This window comes from Lupinus angustifolius, chromosome LG06 (assembly GCF_001865875.1).
Source record: "Lupinus angustifolius cultivar Tanjil chromosome LG06, LupAngTanjil_v1.0, whole genome shotgun sequence".
Classification (NCBI taxonomy): domain Eukaryota; kingdom Viridiplantae; phylum Streptophyta; class Magnoliopsida; order Fabales; family Fabaceae; genus Lupinus; species Lupinus angustifolius.
In genome coordinates this window covers 2,126,196-2,142,237 of record NC_032014.1, presented here as the reverse complement: position 1 = coordinate 2,142,237, position 16,042 = coordinate 2,126,196, and the positions used below count along the sequence as shown (strand labels likewise).

General features: G+C 32.6%; 4 protein-coding genes across 5 annotated transcripts in view; 1 reads left to right on the top strand and 3 right to left on the bottom strand.

Moving 5' to 3' along the window:
* LOC109348824 (galactomannan galactosyltransferase 1-like) overlaps nucleotides 1-16,042 on the bottom strand; it is a 66,811-nt gene that overhangs the window by 24,506 nt on the left and 26,263 nt on the right. The gene's annotated exons all lie outside the window — the stretch shown is intronic.
* Nucleotides 145-3,574, bottom strand: LOC109348821. The gene is made up of 3 exons (XM_019589390.1): nucleotides 2,823-3,574; nucleotides 1,388-1,575; nucleotides 145-1,068 (listed from the first exon to the last, which is right to left on the bottom strand). The coding sequence occupies exons 1-3, from the start codon at nucleotides 3,421-3,423 to the stop codon at nucleotides 388-390; spliced, it is 1,470 nt and encodes a 489-aa protein (XP_019444935.1). The 5' UTR covers nucleotides 3,424-3,574; the 3' UTR covers nucleotides 145-387.
* LOC109348827 (U-box domain-containing protein 30-like) lies at nucleotides 4,634-7,302 on the bottom strand. The gene has a single exon (XM_019589397.1). It carries the CDS (start codon nucleotides 6,666-6,668, stop codon nucleotides 5,325-5,327), a length of 1,344 nt encoding a protein of 447 aa, XP_019444942.1. The 5' UTR covers nucleotides 6,669-7,302; the 3' UTR covers nucleotides 4,634-5,324.
* Nucleotides 13,961-15,159, top strand: LOC109348832. 2 transcript variants are annotated; one of them, XM_019589407.1, is made up of 4 exons: nucleotides 13,961-14,133; nucleotides 14,228-14,276; nucleotides 14,368-14,598; nucleotides 14,861-15,159. In XM_019589407.1, the coding sequence occupies exons 1-4, from the start codon at nucleotides 14,050-14,052 to the stop codon at nucleotides 15,013-15,015; spliced, it is 519 nt and encodes a 172-aa protein (XP_019444952.1). In that variant the 5' UTR covers nucleotides 13,961-14,049; the 3' UTR covers nucleotides 15,016-15,159. The 2 variants fall into 2 exon arrangements, with proteins under 2 accessions (XP_019444952.1, XP_019444951.1); XM_019589406.1 differs by having other exon boundaries at nucleotides 14,849-15,159.

Sequence of the window (16,042 nt, the reverse complement as noted above, 5' to 3'; positions counted from 1 at the left end):
ATTGATATATTCCGTATATTTGTATAGTTGTTTTCATAGTTTGTTAAATTAAAAAAAAAAATATTATCACAGACGCTACACTACTGTAATTTATTGCCAGACTTCATTCAAGATCGTTAAAACATAAGTTCACTTAATTAAAAGTATTAACAATCTCAAGTAACTTGGAATTCCGAAATCAAATAAAAGATTTTGTGTGTGTATGGGGCAGTAATAACCAACACAGCACAATGCCCAGTACAAACACTAGACAGGCTTTATGTACATAAATAAAGTTTCGGGAGATTAATCGGACTACAGAAATAATATTCATATTCATATATTCACAAAATAAAAGAGAAAAGTGGTAAAAACACACTCACATACAGAACGGTTTCTGTGGAATTATCACATTGCATCAATGTCGTCAACATTAAGCCAGTCATTAGAATCCTTGGTGTAAGAATTACGAGCACTTGAATGCTCAGAATCAGCATGTCTGCTTTCAACAGAGTTTACATCCTTAGATGTACTTCTACTTAACTGAACCCAATCACGAGAGTCTTTCGTTGAAGAATCAGAACCTGATGTAGTTTTTTTATGAACTGCCGGCACATCATTGTCATCCTCCTCAAGATCACTGAATGATACATCCTCATCATTACAGATAGGAACCGAAGTTCCACCTGAACCAACCATTTCAGAAGTATCCTCTTTCAACCAATCATCAGCATCATCCTCATATGTTTCATGACTTCCATCCAAAAATCTATTTGCTGAACCAGATGATGATTGTTCAACCGTTGGATTTACTGGTGCAGCTTTCACCACAGACGTATCAATAATGTGGGTTCCAGTACATTGGACGGGATGTTTCTTCATTTCAACATTAGATACAACCATAGATGGGGCTGCTTCAACGGCAGAGGTCTGAAGAGGTGCTGATTCAAATTGAGCACTGCTTGGCACAGAGAGACGCTCCTCCTCTTCATTTGAAGGAACATTGGCTCCCGGAAAAAAGTCTGATATTTTATTTTCCTCACTTCTTTTATCTAATGCCTGAGACGATATTGCTCTCGCTTCAACTATCTGTACACATAACATTAACCGTGGATAATAAAATGTAATGGGTAGTCAAAAATCAAATGTAACGAGCATAAGAATGTTTATTAGTCATCTAAGCAAAGTTATAAAGTGCCTCTTATAAGTTACAAATATCAAATTGTAAGATTCAAATGCCACGACGATAAACAATAAAATTCTTAACTGTCTCTATTTCAATCATTAATTCCACATGGTTTATATCAAAACAATTAGAAACAAGTAAATAACATAACCTTGGTTACACAGAAGGCATCAGAATTCGATTAAAGAAAGAAAAACAAATTTCAATTAAAATTAAACTCACTTGTGGGGTTGATAAAATATCAGCATCACTTTTGTTAAGTCTAGGGTGCAAGAGTACAAAGTAAATCTTCCAAAAGCAACCATCGCTGATATACCCAGGGCAAAGTTCCATCCTAAGAGCAGCTAAACTTGGAACTAGACGTTCAACAGCTAGGGCATGTTCTTGTTGTGGATCAGACAGATCAAAGTCTGTAGAAGGAAAATTTTAAGAGATGGTGATATATCAGCATAAATAAATCATATAGAATACATGGGTAAACATCTGAAGACTTCTAAATAGTGCCTGTCATGGAGAATGCGAGATGGCCGGATCTGTGGACCATAATTTTGTAAATGACTTGAACTTTAATGATTATCATTTAGATAAAACTTCAAGAGGACATTGTAATAAAATTCAATTATAATGGAATGCCAGGAATGATAAAAAAGTAATCAGTCCACATCAGATTGCCAAGTATCATGGAGTAATGAATACTAGATAAGGGAAATATAAGGAAAAAGTATACATGCAATGCAAATGAGATATGGATTCAGCAACTTCATAATTGTTGATGCAGAAAAGGGTTTTGACTATGCCTAGGGAAATCAGGTGAACCTCTGACAGAGGTGGAGCCAGATGGTAAGTTGATAACGAAGAGGGAGCATATGTGCCCTAGAAATTATTTAAAACTAGTAATAAAAACAATAACTAATACTTGACAAAAATGTTTAAGACTGATGCGCCACTGAAAGAATTACAATATCCCATTTATATGATTCAAACAAATACGCCTGTTAACCTAATACAATCTTTTCCCACTTTTCTAATCTGCGAATCACAGATCCCTCTAAGTTCAAACTCAACAGTTCATGTTCTCTTGGTCCTCTGCCAGTCATAAGTGGGTTCGTGAAGCAGCGACAACTGCAAGTCAGCAATGTCATGGAATTACACAAGAGTTCCATTTTTGTCTCATTTCCAAATTGACCATCAATTGTTCTTGACCATAGTTATTTGTCAATTTCTAAAAAAACTTGTTTGAAATTTGTATGGAGCTTCAATTTTTACTTCAAGAATAAGAAAGAGTTGGACCTTCTTGATTTAGTATTGTTTTCTACCACTATGAGAGTATGAGTAACATTTATTTAACACAACTATTGCCAAATTGATATTTAAAAATCTGTTGATGTTCTCATTGTATGCCTTTTAGTAATCAATATCTATAATCTACAATACTATGCTCCCTCTGACCTCTGGGGCCAACCACTGATTTGGAAGAGATAACATTTACTAGGATTTTGAAATCAGAATCACATGAGATAGTGCAGCTTCAAACGAAGGTATATTTGGTCGTGCCAAAATTTTGATCAAAACGGAAAAATAGAATTTACACAGATTGGATAACAATGCACAAAAGAAATTATATGAAAGGAATTGAGAATGACAAAAAGGAATATACCATCAGAATCCGGATCAACAAAGTGAGGAAAATCCAACCAAATCTCCGGATGCATCGCAATGTTTCCAGCAAAGGCAAGCACCTCCTCCGTCAATCCAACCACACCGTCAAGACCGTGTGCCTCATCGGATCCAATTTGAAGGAAACTAGATGCGAATTTCGTGAAATCCGATACAGTCTTATTACCAGAAAGCTTGGATATCCCGCTCCTAAATCTCCCACTAATCTCCTCAAAATCGCTTCGTATTCCAGAAATTATGTCTTCATCAATTGCGTTCGAATCAGAAGGTTCGGAAGTAGGATTGCGATCCGAAGCAGAAGGTTTGAGTGGAACGGGATCCGAATCGGGCGGAGGGGCAAGAAAAGAAGCGACGCCCCATAATTGGCGAGAAATGGATTTGGTGATTTCAGAGAGATCCTCTTTGACGCCACGCGCGGTGGGAGTAGAGGCAAATGATGACGGTGATTGTGGATCGGATTGAACGGGTTCTGATTCGGATTTATTTTGAGGAGATTTTAGGTTATCGCCAATGTTATGAAGTTCTTGTTCGTCTTCGTCGAGTCTCAGTGAGTTTGCGATTGTCCTTGCTAACCAAGACATCGTTGATTGATTTTGAAGCTCTTATCACATTTCAATCGTCACTTCCACAATAATAATACTCCAGAACTGTTCTTTAACCAGGTTATAGCTTCAGCTACGACGCCGTTTTAGTTTCACCTAACCGATAATAAAACTTCAAAATGGTTTTAACTCTTTATTCTCACAAATAACAACACACTGTTAGTTTTAGACACTTCTCTAAATATTGGGCCATGCGTCCATCCTTTAAAATGTGGAAGCTTCTACCGGCTTTCACCATCCACCCAACAAAAAAAAATACCAGTGCAGAAAAAAAAGAAGGATGTTAAGAGTTAGGTTCCACATAAATGTATTAAGAAAAGAAGAAGAAAAACATATGATCTAAGATTTATATATTATTATCGTATCATTTATCATTTATATTTAATCATTATTAATTTTCTCAAACATGATAATTTAAATTAATAGTATATGATATAGTGATTGTATATAAATTTATTAATTTTCTCAAACATGATAATTTAAATTAATAGTATATGATATAGTGATTGTATATAAATTTTTATAAAGACAGTGCATAAATATTACAATCTATTTATAATTATTTGTAATAAATATCTTAAACATCTCTTACCGTAAACTAGCTTACATAGTACGGTTAAATAACTTACAATAAGAAAGTGTTACGTATTCATTTGCCAATATAAACCGGGGGAGGGGCATTCAAGTAGAAGGAAAATACTACATACTCCTTACCTGTCATTTTTAATTTATACAATTTTATTATCTAACAAATGAGTCACACTATCTTTTTATACATACACGAGAGAGATGCAACAAAAAAAGGCTCCTTGTTTATATTTAAAGTCACATCTTTTGAGCAACTCTACTGTCAAATACTATGTAGCCTCTTCTTTCTTTCTTTTTTAGGTGAGGGATAGCATTTTATTTTATAAGAGATATTTTCCCCCCACATAAATTCACACATGCGCCTGCATAGTAGCACCATTTGCATAAAGTTAGGCAATGAGCACAGGTGACCTCTGATTTGTATGGATTCCTGAAGCCAAAGTGCAATTCAACGTTCCTATTCAGTGAAAGCTCTAACCTTTCTTTTCCAATCAGCCAATGATTCAGTGAGCACGTGTGGAGACAGGTTCATCTGCCATTTTTCAACATTTTCCTCACTCCGTTCTCATAGTCATTTCGGTAACAGCAAAAGGGCACTACGAAGACTAATAATTGATGTCAAAGAATAAATAAGATCGATTGTCACAATTTGAAGAATATATGCAGGGTCAGTGCAGAATAATAAATAAAAATTAAGTACTTATTTCCATTGTACAAATAAAAAACGAAGATCACACATGCCTTGGGGCTCTACATGTTTGAGATCAAAAGCATAATTCTCCGCATTTTTAATGGAAAATTGGGGGCCTATTAAGATTCAAGGAGGAAGAAAATACAATAAAAGTGAACTTTGGAGCAAAGCAACTCCTGAACAATTACAATTGAAGATGTAAGCTCCAACTTAGCTGGGTGATCGCTTTCCTAAGAAGTATCTTTATCCAACAATAGCATGACTTCAACATCCATATACACCCAAAGTAGTGTAAAAAAGGTTTAGTATCTTCTTGATGGGGCTTATTGAAAAACCATTGAACAAAAAGTAACCCACATAAGTAAACACGGTTACGCAAGTGTGCATGTCAATCTCCACATTATGATACTTCTTGCGGTTTAAATCAATTGTTGGAATGAAAATACTGAAGGTCGTATATACAGGAGAGACTTGCACATTAACCCTGTGTCACACCGTGGGGTTTATTTGAGCTCAGTGGTCTGAGTAGTGGCTGATCTTGACCATTCTAGCCCCGCAAATTTACATATTGTTAATACCACCGCCAGATTGAAGTCGACAATCATTGAATGGTTCTGGTGAGCTTGCACTTGGAAATGAAGATGGTATCGGAATAATTTAAACTACACAGCTTCAAAAGCTCAGCAGACTGTTGTTTTAAAACAGGATTGCAACCGCTTTGAATAACAAGGAGAAGTTTTGCGGCAAGCCCTGCATCCACAGCAATAGATGAGCACTCCTCAGGTGAAAGCTTGCACACAGACCACAGGATTGACAATGCATATTGGGTGCAATTCTCTGAGATCCTCATCAACAGTTTCACCATGATGGTTATGGCATTAGAACAATCCTTCAAAGCTACTCTGCCTTCAGGTATAGATGCCAATGCATCTAAAACACAAAGTGCTAATTCCAAACAATTAGGGTCCAAACCAGATAACGATTCAACCAATTGAGAAACAGCCCCAATACTCACTAGCAAGTTCCTAACTTCTTTATGCAATGATATAGTTTTGAGAAGACTTAGTCCTGAACAGATTCCATTTCTTCTTCTCTTGTCCTTCACAAGCCTCATCAACCCAACCAAGAGGCTATGGCTTGAGATAATCTCACCCTGAAAATCCTTATCGTCAATCAACGATTCCAATAGTCGTGTGCAATTGATTTTAGTCTCAATTGAACCCTCATTTAAGATATCCACCATCAATGAAATTTTAGCAGGCTGCATTAGATTCTTTTTGGATTCTGAATCAAGTGTCAAACTTACAAGAATGCCAATGACTTCGGAACCAACAGCATGTGAAGTAAAAGGGCCAAGTAATGAGGACATAATAGATACTCCACCTTGATCAATCACGGACTTTCGGGCAGTGGAATGAGCAGAGACAACTTCGTGAAGCTCCTTGAGTGCTTGAACTCTAGCCTGACCCTTAACCTTCTTCAGCGTTTCCAGAAGCTCCGAAGTCCTTCCCTGCACATCCTCCGATCTCTTCTTCATGAGCATGTACTTCTGAGAGAACCAAGTGTAAATCAAGCGGTGAAGGGTGGTGTTTGGAGTAATGGAATCATCCCAAAGCTCTTGCATCGTAGTGGGGCATGTAAAGTGCCCCAGATTGAACCATTTGAGAATGTTAGACCTCTCATAGGTTTGGCCAGTGCAAAGGGTCACAGGGTCTTGCATTGGTTCAAGGGAGATTGGGCAAATGAACACTGTAGGAACATCAGACAAGTCAAGCTCTTCAATCATTTTTCTAAGATCCAATTTATCACAAACCCCAGTTCCAACAACACCACCACCCAAAATACCACCTTTGACTGCAGTATCCAGATCTAGAATCTGGCCTTCACCACCACCCTCAAACCCAAAAACAACCATGTTCCTCTTACAAGGCTGATACATCGGCATTTTGGAAAACCCTTTTGAAAGAAAAACAAGAAAGATACCAACTTGGGAAAATGCAAAGAAGAGAGAGTGAAAAGGGCTATAAGACGGAAAGCTAAAAACCCCAAAACTCACAGCAGTGACAAACACTCTTCAAAGAACATTACAAATGAGGTGTGTGAAAAAAGTGAGAAAAAGAGTGAGTGAAAAAATTTACAAGCCACAGGGTAGTTGTTTTATTATTGTACAAATAATAATACCCTTCATCTGATCTATTTTGTATGGTAAAAAAATGAGGCATCGTATCTCAATCTTGTTTGAGTTAAATGAAAAGCGTTGGGTGGGTTAACCGCAAAAGAGAATCTAGATCAGAGACCAAAGAAACAGTGAAGTGCAGGAGAATAGTCCCCTACTAAGACCACCACTAGAACTAAGAACAAGTAAAGTGAAATCTGACAAACATTAAAAAGCTTGAGTGGGTTGGGAGAGAAAAGAAATAATTGATAGAACAATTAAAAGAAGAGGTTGAGATGATAATTCGAGAGTACCGTACCAAACCACGGTGAGAAGAAGAAAGAAGAAAGAAGAAGCACGCAATAACCTATCCCTCGCGTTCGCGCTGCCAAACGCTCCCTTAACTAACAAACTTCAATATACTTCTCATGAGAAGCAAAATAGGAGTAATTAACAACAAATAAATAGATTATTTAATTCTAATAATTTTTCCAGGTTAATTAAAGAGGCTTTCGACCCGCGCACCACACGTGCAGTCACTCTTACGCCGTGAGCTCCCCTTTTTGTTATTTTACTAATCAACTGCTACTTTATGATAATAATCAGTATATACGACTTACGAAGCTCTTTTAAATTTAAAATTACCCTAATATCCTATGTACCAAAACTAAAATCACAATAATGGCCTAATGAATAATTGATTAATTTATTCACCCCTTCCTTTTTGCCACACACTTGCCTTCCTCTTTCGCGGAAAGTGACATTATTATTAATTCCCAACTATTCATTCCAGACTTCAACTTACTGAATTCTCAGAAAATGAATTTGTTTAATTTTAATATTTTTCTAATTGAAAAATAACTTCAAATTATAACTGTTAAAGTTTTTCATTATATATCACCATTTTTATTCAACATTGAATTCTCCAGTATTAGGTCTCCTTTTATTGCTATCCAACATGGAGTACTCCCTCTTAAATGTTAATTGTTGGGTAGTGGTTGTTAATACTAAGTGTAAGCTATAAAGAAACTTTGTTATGGAATTCGATATCATATATTCGTGGATTTAATTTGAATAGAAGTTGGATTTAAGAAAAATCTATGTTATCCGTCATGTGTGTTAATATATTATTAAAAGTATATTAATGAATTGAAAGTTTAATAATTTTATACTATTGTTATATCATATATTATTCATATCTTAATAATTATTCTCTTTAACAAAACATGATATAAATATGTGGTGGCTAATGTTTTACACTGATATTATCAATATTTTAATGTCTTGTAAAAATTATTAATCTTGGTAACACTCCTGTAATTACTTCAGAAATTATGGGGATTAATTTTACATTTATGTATATCAAGGATAAAGTGGTATTTTCGGGTGTAAATAAAGAAGCAAATTATCTCGCACGAAGCAAGAAATACAGGAGTTTCACAAAGTTCCATGAAAACCCCACGAGGACGAATGAATAACCGGTGCGGCTTACGATGGCTCCAATGTAAAAAGAAAAATAATAATATTATAAAAACTCAAAAACAGTAGGCTCAAGAGACAACAGGAAAAAGTAGCTTCTGTTGTTCAATGGCACATCTCGTTTTACCAAATCGAATATATTTAGATGCTTTTCTTAAGAAAATAATAAAGAAAAAATTGCTACTAGGGTACAATTTATAAGTTAGAAAATAGAAAACCGACAAACCCCAGTCTCCAAAAAAAACTAAAAGGAAATGCGTAATTGCAAAAGCGAAGGGAGTGAGGGGCCACATAAAGGGGTTTCCTTTTTTATTTTAGGTAAAAATGACAGCAAAGCCTTGAAACGTGACAGTTTTTGCTTTGACTGTACGCATCGTTTTGCTTATCCATTCTTCAGTCTTTGCTTTGACTGCTTTTCCCATTACACTTCACACAATATTGGACACTGACACGTGACTCTACTATCTCTGTCTCTTTCCACACCCCTATCTATGTATCCCACTCTTCAATATTCCCCTAATTCTATTTCTTTCTCATTATATTGTTATACTTACTACCATTGATCACTCATCGGTTTAAGCAGAAAGACCAGAGTTTGACCCACAGTACTTTTTCCTTTTTAATATTTTTTTGTTTTTGGTTTTCATGTATTGATTATGTAGTGGGTGAGGAAATTAGATATTGGGGGGGGGGTAAGTTGGGTTTGGGTAGTTTAGGTCCGATGGAGATTACATGTCTTAAACTGTTTCAATTCAATCAAAGTATTTCATTTTATTACTTTTTACTTTTAATTTTTTTATTTTATCCACATTTAAGATATGTTTGATTTGAAACATAGAACGATAATCACCTTCCTTTACGTTTGGTTTGATGGGTAAAGCTGCTGCATTAATATTACTTTACAGATTGAATCCAATTCTTAAATGAAATTGAATATGGGTATAGTATAGATGGCACAGTTGGGAGTGTTATTTGTCCAGGCTGGATGGATCTCTATAGGCTAGGTTCAATTCTTTACTGTATTCTATAGTTGATGTTGGGATTCAGAGGAACAGACCTTTATAAATTATGTTATTTATTTCAATTATTTAATAGTTTGTTATTACTAGCTCAATCTTTATTCTTATTGTTTCGAATTAATTATATAATTTAGATCTTCTAAATGTCGAATTATTTTTCGCAATCAAATATACCTGTATTGTTTGAAATGTTAAAGAATTTAATTAAAGAGATGTTTACATACCTTGAAAAGAAGAAAAGTAAAATAAAAAAAAGAGAATATCATAAAAAAATAGTAGGTTCGTTCAAGCTCTTGAAGATATCATAATAAGATTGTCATGGGTAACACAATAAATGTCTTGAGCGAACATTGCGCTTTAATAAGTATTCCATATATTAAAAAATACAAAAAATAGACAAACTTAACTTTACTTCATACTAATCCATTGAGTAACAACCAAAATGAAAAATTGTATGATTATTATAATAGTAGTACAAAAATGAAATTAAGACATGAAACATATTATGGTATTTTAAAAATCATTATTTATTGACTACCATAACTACACATGCATGTTTGGTGCTTTATATATAACTCAATAACAGATAAGACCTTCTTTTTTGTGTCTAAGAAACTAATGTATAATAACATACATACTTAAAGCTCTACTAATAAATAAAAGTTTAATATATATATATATTTAGTGTAAAAATTTATAAACGATCATTTATTTGTATTAATTTTTTAATAATTAATGATGATAAAACATAAATGATAGATAATATAACAATAATATATAAAACTCGTACACTAAAAATAAAAGGGGATTCATCACAATTTAACTCTTTAGTTTCAAATAACCCACATGCAAGGGGATTCATCACAATCTAACTTATTCTGTTTTGAAAATTTTAGATATAAAAACATCTCAAATTTACTCTCATGATAAAAATAAAAATGAATAACTGATTTGATAATGTGGTGGTTAGAGTTAAATATACGAGAAGTGCATATTCAATCCATACTAAATTTTTTAAACATCTTTATCGACAAGGACAAAAGAGTGACAAACATATAAAAACAATTGATCTGCATGATTGAAACTATAACGTAAAGCAATTGGATAGCAACACTGAAATGATAATATTTCATCTACAATTTTGAAAATACCAACTAATGTTTATTCATACGGGAATGGACAAAATTGAAATATACAGACTATACATGTTTAATTATATATATTTGTCATTTAGTTATATTTTGTCTTTATATAATAGTATAAACAGAAACAGATCTTCTTGGAGACAGGTGGGGGCAATTGTTCCTCAATTTTTACTTCAAATTTTTTTAAATGTTTTTTATACTTTTTTAAACTGCAAATTGTATAATTATTCTAAAAATTATAGATAATAGATAAAATGTTTTATATATGTAGATGTTGATATTGTTTATAATATTATTACTTTGTTTAATTTCATAATGATTTTATGCTTATAAAATATATTATAGAATAAATATTATCTTTGTCAAATTTGCAGCAAAAGTCATAAGATTCTATGGATTTTTATAAAACATTTAACATTGAAAACATATGTATTTTTTGTGCAAAAATTCTACCATATGAATTTCAATGCGAGTAAGAAGCGAATTACTTGATATGTTTATTTCAACGTTTTATTGTTGATGTTGTTAGCCATTTATTTTTGAAAAAATAAAAATTCTCAACCATCTCTAAATTAATTTGAACATTGGCGATTCGGGAAAAGTAAATATATATTATTTGTTTGATCAAGTTATTCTCTAATCTTAATTATTGTGGTTTAGCCACTAGAGGAATATCATTTTCAGCAACGAAAACAACAAATTAAAAAAAAAATATGTAGTAAAATATAAGGTGAATTTATTGTAGACAACATGATGATTTATATTATAAAATAAATAGTTGAAAATTTTATCTTTAATTTAATTATTGATGAGTCAAAGTCATTAACGAATAGCGACACTTTAAATTAATGTATATTTTTCTTCAACATATTTAATTGTCAATTATTATTATTTAGAATTGAAATATTATTTTAAAAATTTTAAGCAATTATCTATATTTTTTTGTTACTCCATTAATTTTATTTTCTTGCCCCTCTTAAACATTTCTTCAAGATAGAGTACTATTAAGTAAGTACATCATGTTCATATTCATAGTATAGCTTACCTATTAATTATTAATTTTAAATGTAACATGAATCCAAACTTTTGCGATGGAAGTAAATGATGTATTGATAAATTAAGCTTTATTGTATATAGTAAATTGAGCCATGTTTTCATTTAAGAATGGCAACAAGGTAGATTATGATTGAGTTTATGCTTAATCAACTTCGAAATCCAAAACCCAAATCCAAATTAAACAAGAAATACAAAAAACTACCGTCTATGAACCTAATGAAAACTCGTCAAAACATATAACTATATATATATATATATATATATATATATAATCAAATTTGTGTAGCTAAAGTTGTAGAAATGGACTCCTTATATTATGGGGATTTAACTTCCCCACATATTGAGACTTACACTATAATATCATATCATCATCTATTGAATATACTTTGAATTTCTTTTAGTCCAAGCATCAAATAAGATCCAACCGTTTATTGTTACAAAATAAATTTTGAGGATAATACCTATGCATTGTGAGTATAAATATGATATGCAGTCATTACATCATTCATAATTTGTTAAATAATGGTCTGAGAATGTATAAAATGTTTATATTTTCAATATATACACCCTTTTCTCATAATTTTTCAATATTATATTATTATATAATATAAATTTTAGTCCTAACTATTTAAATTTGCTGCTAGAGGGATGAATATATGCCCCTGTTTTAAACAAACAAATGCTTAATTTGAAGAAGAAAAAAACACATTGGATAATTTGTTATCTCAAAGCACAAGTTAGCCATTCAAGTTATAGAGGGGGAAAATGAAGACATAAATTGTATTTGAAAAATATGATTTACCCTAGTTAGTCTTTTAAATATATTTTTGAAAAATAACATAAGACATGTTGTATCTAAGGATGACAAAAAAAATTGCATTAGTCAGATTTTTTTTTTTTAAAAAGTTGTCCTACAAATAAATCTTCAAATTAATCCATAGGTATAAATAATGTAGGATATGGCTAATAAGAGGTTGATCTAATATTGTAATGTTTTATCGGATCCCCAAATTGATTAAAATGTTAAACGTTTGTTTCTCAGGAGCGAAAATTGTTAGAAGAGTTAGTCACACTCAGAAAAAGAGATTAATTCCTTACACACACTCATAAATGTGTCTTGTATTCTATTTTGATTCCTCGCCAGTTTATCAAAGTTGATAAGAGCATCTCCAATGAGTTGTTTTTAGTTCATTCTTATGAAAATAATAACTTACTCTATTCTCCACTATAACATCTATTACCTATTACCTACATAATAAAAAAAAGGTTCTTACCACATCATCATGGACACATGTCAACTTCTCTTTTAATATTTCCCCCTCTAAAACAACTCATTTTGCTATGGTGAAGCCTCACACAAGATAAGAGGTTCTATACTTTTCCATTATTATTATAATAAATGTTTAAATTCAAATAACAATGCCAAAACACATTAAAGTGTAGTTGGATAATTTTCAAGTTCATCTCTTTATATTCCATTATTCTCTTTCTAATTTATTAACTAATATTATTATAACACACACAATTAAAGAAAGAAACACATTAATTGTAAGAAAAAATGGAAGACATTCTTAAATCTCTTTTGAACAACATATTAAATTTAGAAACATAATTATGCTTAATTTCTATTTAGATATAAAATTAGAAGATTAAAATTAATGAGTGGAGTTCTTGAAAATCATTTCTTATTATTTGAATATCTTCAATCTCGTATCTCCAATCTATTAATTAATATTATTTCAAGACACGATCAAATAAAAAAAAAATATTAATTGTATGAAAAATGAAATGCATTCTTAATTCTCTTTTGAACAACATCATCATGATTAAATTAGAAACATAATTATGCTTAATTTCATATAAAACTGCAGGGTTAAAAATCAATGAGTAGAGTTATGGAAAATCATTGCTTATTATTTGAAATATAATAAGGAGTAAGTGAAATTTCTATTTGAAATATTATTCGAAATTGTTATTGATTTTTCTTATGTGTTTGAACAAGCAAATACAAACTAACACATGTGTTCTTAACAACATGAATGTATAAGTAACATGTGTGTTTTAACTATGCAAATGCACATGTAACATATGTTTTTTAGCAATGCAAATGATGAGTAACATGTTTGTTTTTAATCATGTGAATGCACATGTGACATGCGTATTCTTAACAATACGAATGTTGTGCCAATGCTCTAAATGCCATAATTGATTGGATGTGGATCATATGTTCCTAACAATGTCACATTTCTTGTCACACGCTAATAATATATTAACATGTGGGATAAAATAAAAAAGTGATAAAATAGAATATTCTAATTCGGTTAGGCATCAAATAAAACACATTGTGAGAGAGGTGATCTTCCTCAACTACCATCTTAACTCTTGTAGTCTTAATATATATTTGCCAATCCAAGGAACCCACATTTCAGTAATCAGTATCTGTCAAATTGTAATATTTTTAGACGTGGTTTGATGAAGCAGGATGAAAGAAAACGCAAGTTCAATGAAGCCGTCGTTAACATGCTCTATCCCTCTCCACCTCCATCTCCTCCACAAGTCAGTACTTCTATTCTCTGCCATTCCACTCACTCTTTCTTCCACACTATCAATTCTATATCATGCTTAATATACGAGTCTCAACCATATGCAGCTTGAACTGGAACCTTTCATCAAAGGGTCTACTTCTGATATTATTTCAGGTTCTATTTTTAATACCAAAATTCATTCTTTACCAATCACTAAATAAAAAGTTTGAAATTTTTTCATATCCATATTGAAAATCTAATGCAGGCACTTTGGATGACAATGACAATGCCTCAACAAGTGGTGAAGAAGAACAGAGTTGTGAGACTGAGAAGCTGACGAGGGCTCAACGAAAGAAGATCCGTAAGAAGAAGCTAAAGGAAGAAGCCATACACCGCGGGAGATTAATTGGGCCCATGTTGCCTCTTCCACATGCAACTACCAGGGATCAGGTTGCAGAGCGTGCTCCACCTGTTCGATCAAATGCTTCAGAGAAAGGTTATTGAAGTGTCAAACTTTACGTGGGTTTTAAATCTCAGATGTGATTGTTTTTTGTTGCAGTTGCATTGCGACTTGACATGACCAATGTGATCTACAATTATTGTATAATGTGATTGTGGTGGTAACTGCGACAACGAACCCAGATATTTACAACCTTCGTCACGTTTTAAAACCCTAATGGTTATCTTTTGTTAATGTTCAACTACTAATTGACCCTGCTATGCTGTTTTTGACGTTTGTGCTTCACATATTGGGTTAGGTGATGAGACGGCTAGTGCTAGCTCCAACAAAATGAAGCGCCGGAGGTTGGCAAAAAGGCTAGCCAAACAAAAGCAAATAGCATCTACTCCGGAGAACTGCAATCAAAGTTCCTCTGTAAGTTCTGTTGTTGTCCAGAAAGAAACACATATGTAACTAAGTCTGTCACTGCTGTTGGGTCCGGAATTTGACTAGATACTCATTGGAAGTAACAACCACCAAGTCGGGTATGTAATTTTGACTGCTGAGTAGCGATGCAGCGAGTGATCAAAATTCAAGTATGTTTGATGGCTGCACTACTAATCTTAGATGCCACCTTTCAAGTGATTGTGCCTCTTGTTAACTCTAGAAACTAGAAACTTGGTTGATTGAAATTTGGGTCGTGCTACAAATTGATTTATACTCTATAATATTGATATTATACCTATGATTGTGCGCTTATTATTAAGGTTCAGAGAAATTCTTACATACTTGCTCTGCCTTAGGGTTCACTGTTTTTCTTCACTTGTTTAGTTGTTCTGTATGAATGATAATGAAAGGTCCTAGACGTTGGTTCCTTAATGAAACTTTCTTTGGAACCCTTTCATAAAAAAGTATGATCCTATTTTTTGACGTTCCTATACGCTGTATCCGTCTGCATTCATATCACTTTCTTCATATCCATTTGCGTGGCACCATCCACTATCATGTTACTTCACCAAACTTGACATTATTATATTCAAATTATACAGAAAGAACCAGAAATTCTTACGTTTCGAAAGCAAGATCAACTTGTGCAAATTCATCACACTCACTTGTATCGATCACTACTGTTTCTCACTTTAAGAACATTTTTAGAAGTAGTACTTTTTTGGTCATACGATAGTGATACAGATGATGTGTTACATTGTGAAAAAGAAAAACTTTCTTAATTGGAGAGCATCTAAGAATTTCTCTAAATAACCACTCCCACGTGTTAATCATGCACATTCTACATGTTCCAAATCTCATCCTCATATTTCAGTACCGGAGAGTCAAGTACTGAATAAGATTAAGATATGTGGGATCATCTCCAGTCAAGTACTGGATAGGATTAAGACATGTAGCAAATTTTTTTTTAATGGTTATGATTATATGTTATTTTCAATTAAAAAATAAATAAAAATTATTCAAAAAAATCTTATCCTCGTATTCCAGTACTGGT

Excerpts from the sequence above, each read along its gene's own strand:
- LOC109348827 (XM_019589397.1), bottom strand. The coding sequence starts at position 6,668 with ATGCCGATGTATCAGCCTTGTAAGAGGAACATGGTTGTTTTTGGGTTT.
- LOC109348832 (XM_019589406.1), top strand. The coding sequence starts at position 14,050 with ATGAAGCAGGATGAAAGAAAACGCAAGTTCAATGAAGCCGTCGTTAAC. Across the intron at positions 14,277-14,367 it reads TACTTCTGATATTATTTCAG|GCACTTTGGATGACAATGAC; the intron begins GTTCTATTTTTA and ends AATCTAATGCAG. Across the intron at positions 14,599-14,848 it reads ATCAAATGCTTCAGAGAAAG|ATATTGGGTTAGGTGATGAG; the intron begins GTTATTGAAGTG and ends TTTGTGCTTCAC.
- LOC109348821 (XM_019589390.1), bottom strand. The coding sequence starts at position 3,423 with ATGTCTTGGTTAGCAAGGACAATCGCAAACTCACTGAGACTCGACGAA. Across the intron at positions 1,576-2,822 it reads TGTTGATCCGGATTCTGATG|ACTTTGATCTGTCTGATCCA; the intron begins GTATATTCCTTT and ends TTCCTTCTACAG. Across the intron at positions 1,069-1,387 it reads ATATTTTATCAACCCCACAA|ATAGTTGAAGCGAGAGCAAT; the intron begins GTGAGTTTAATT and ends TTATGTGTACAG.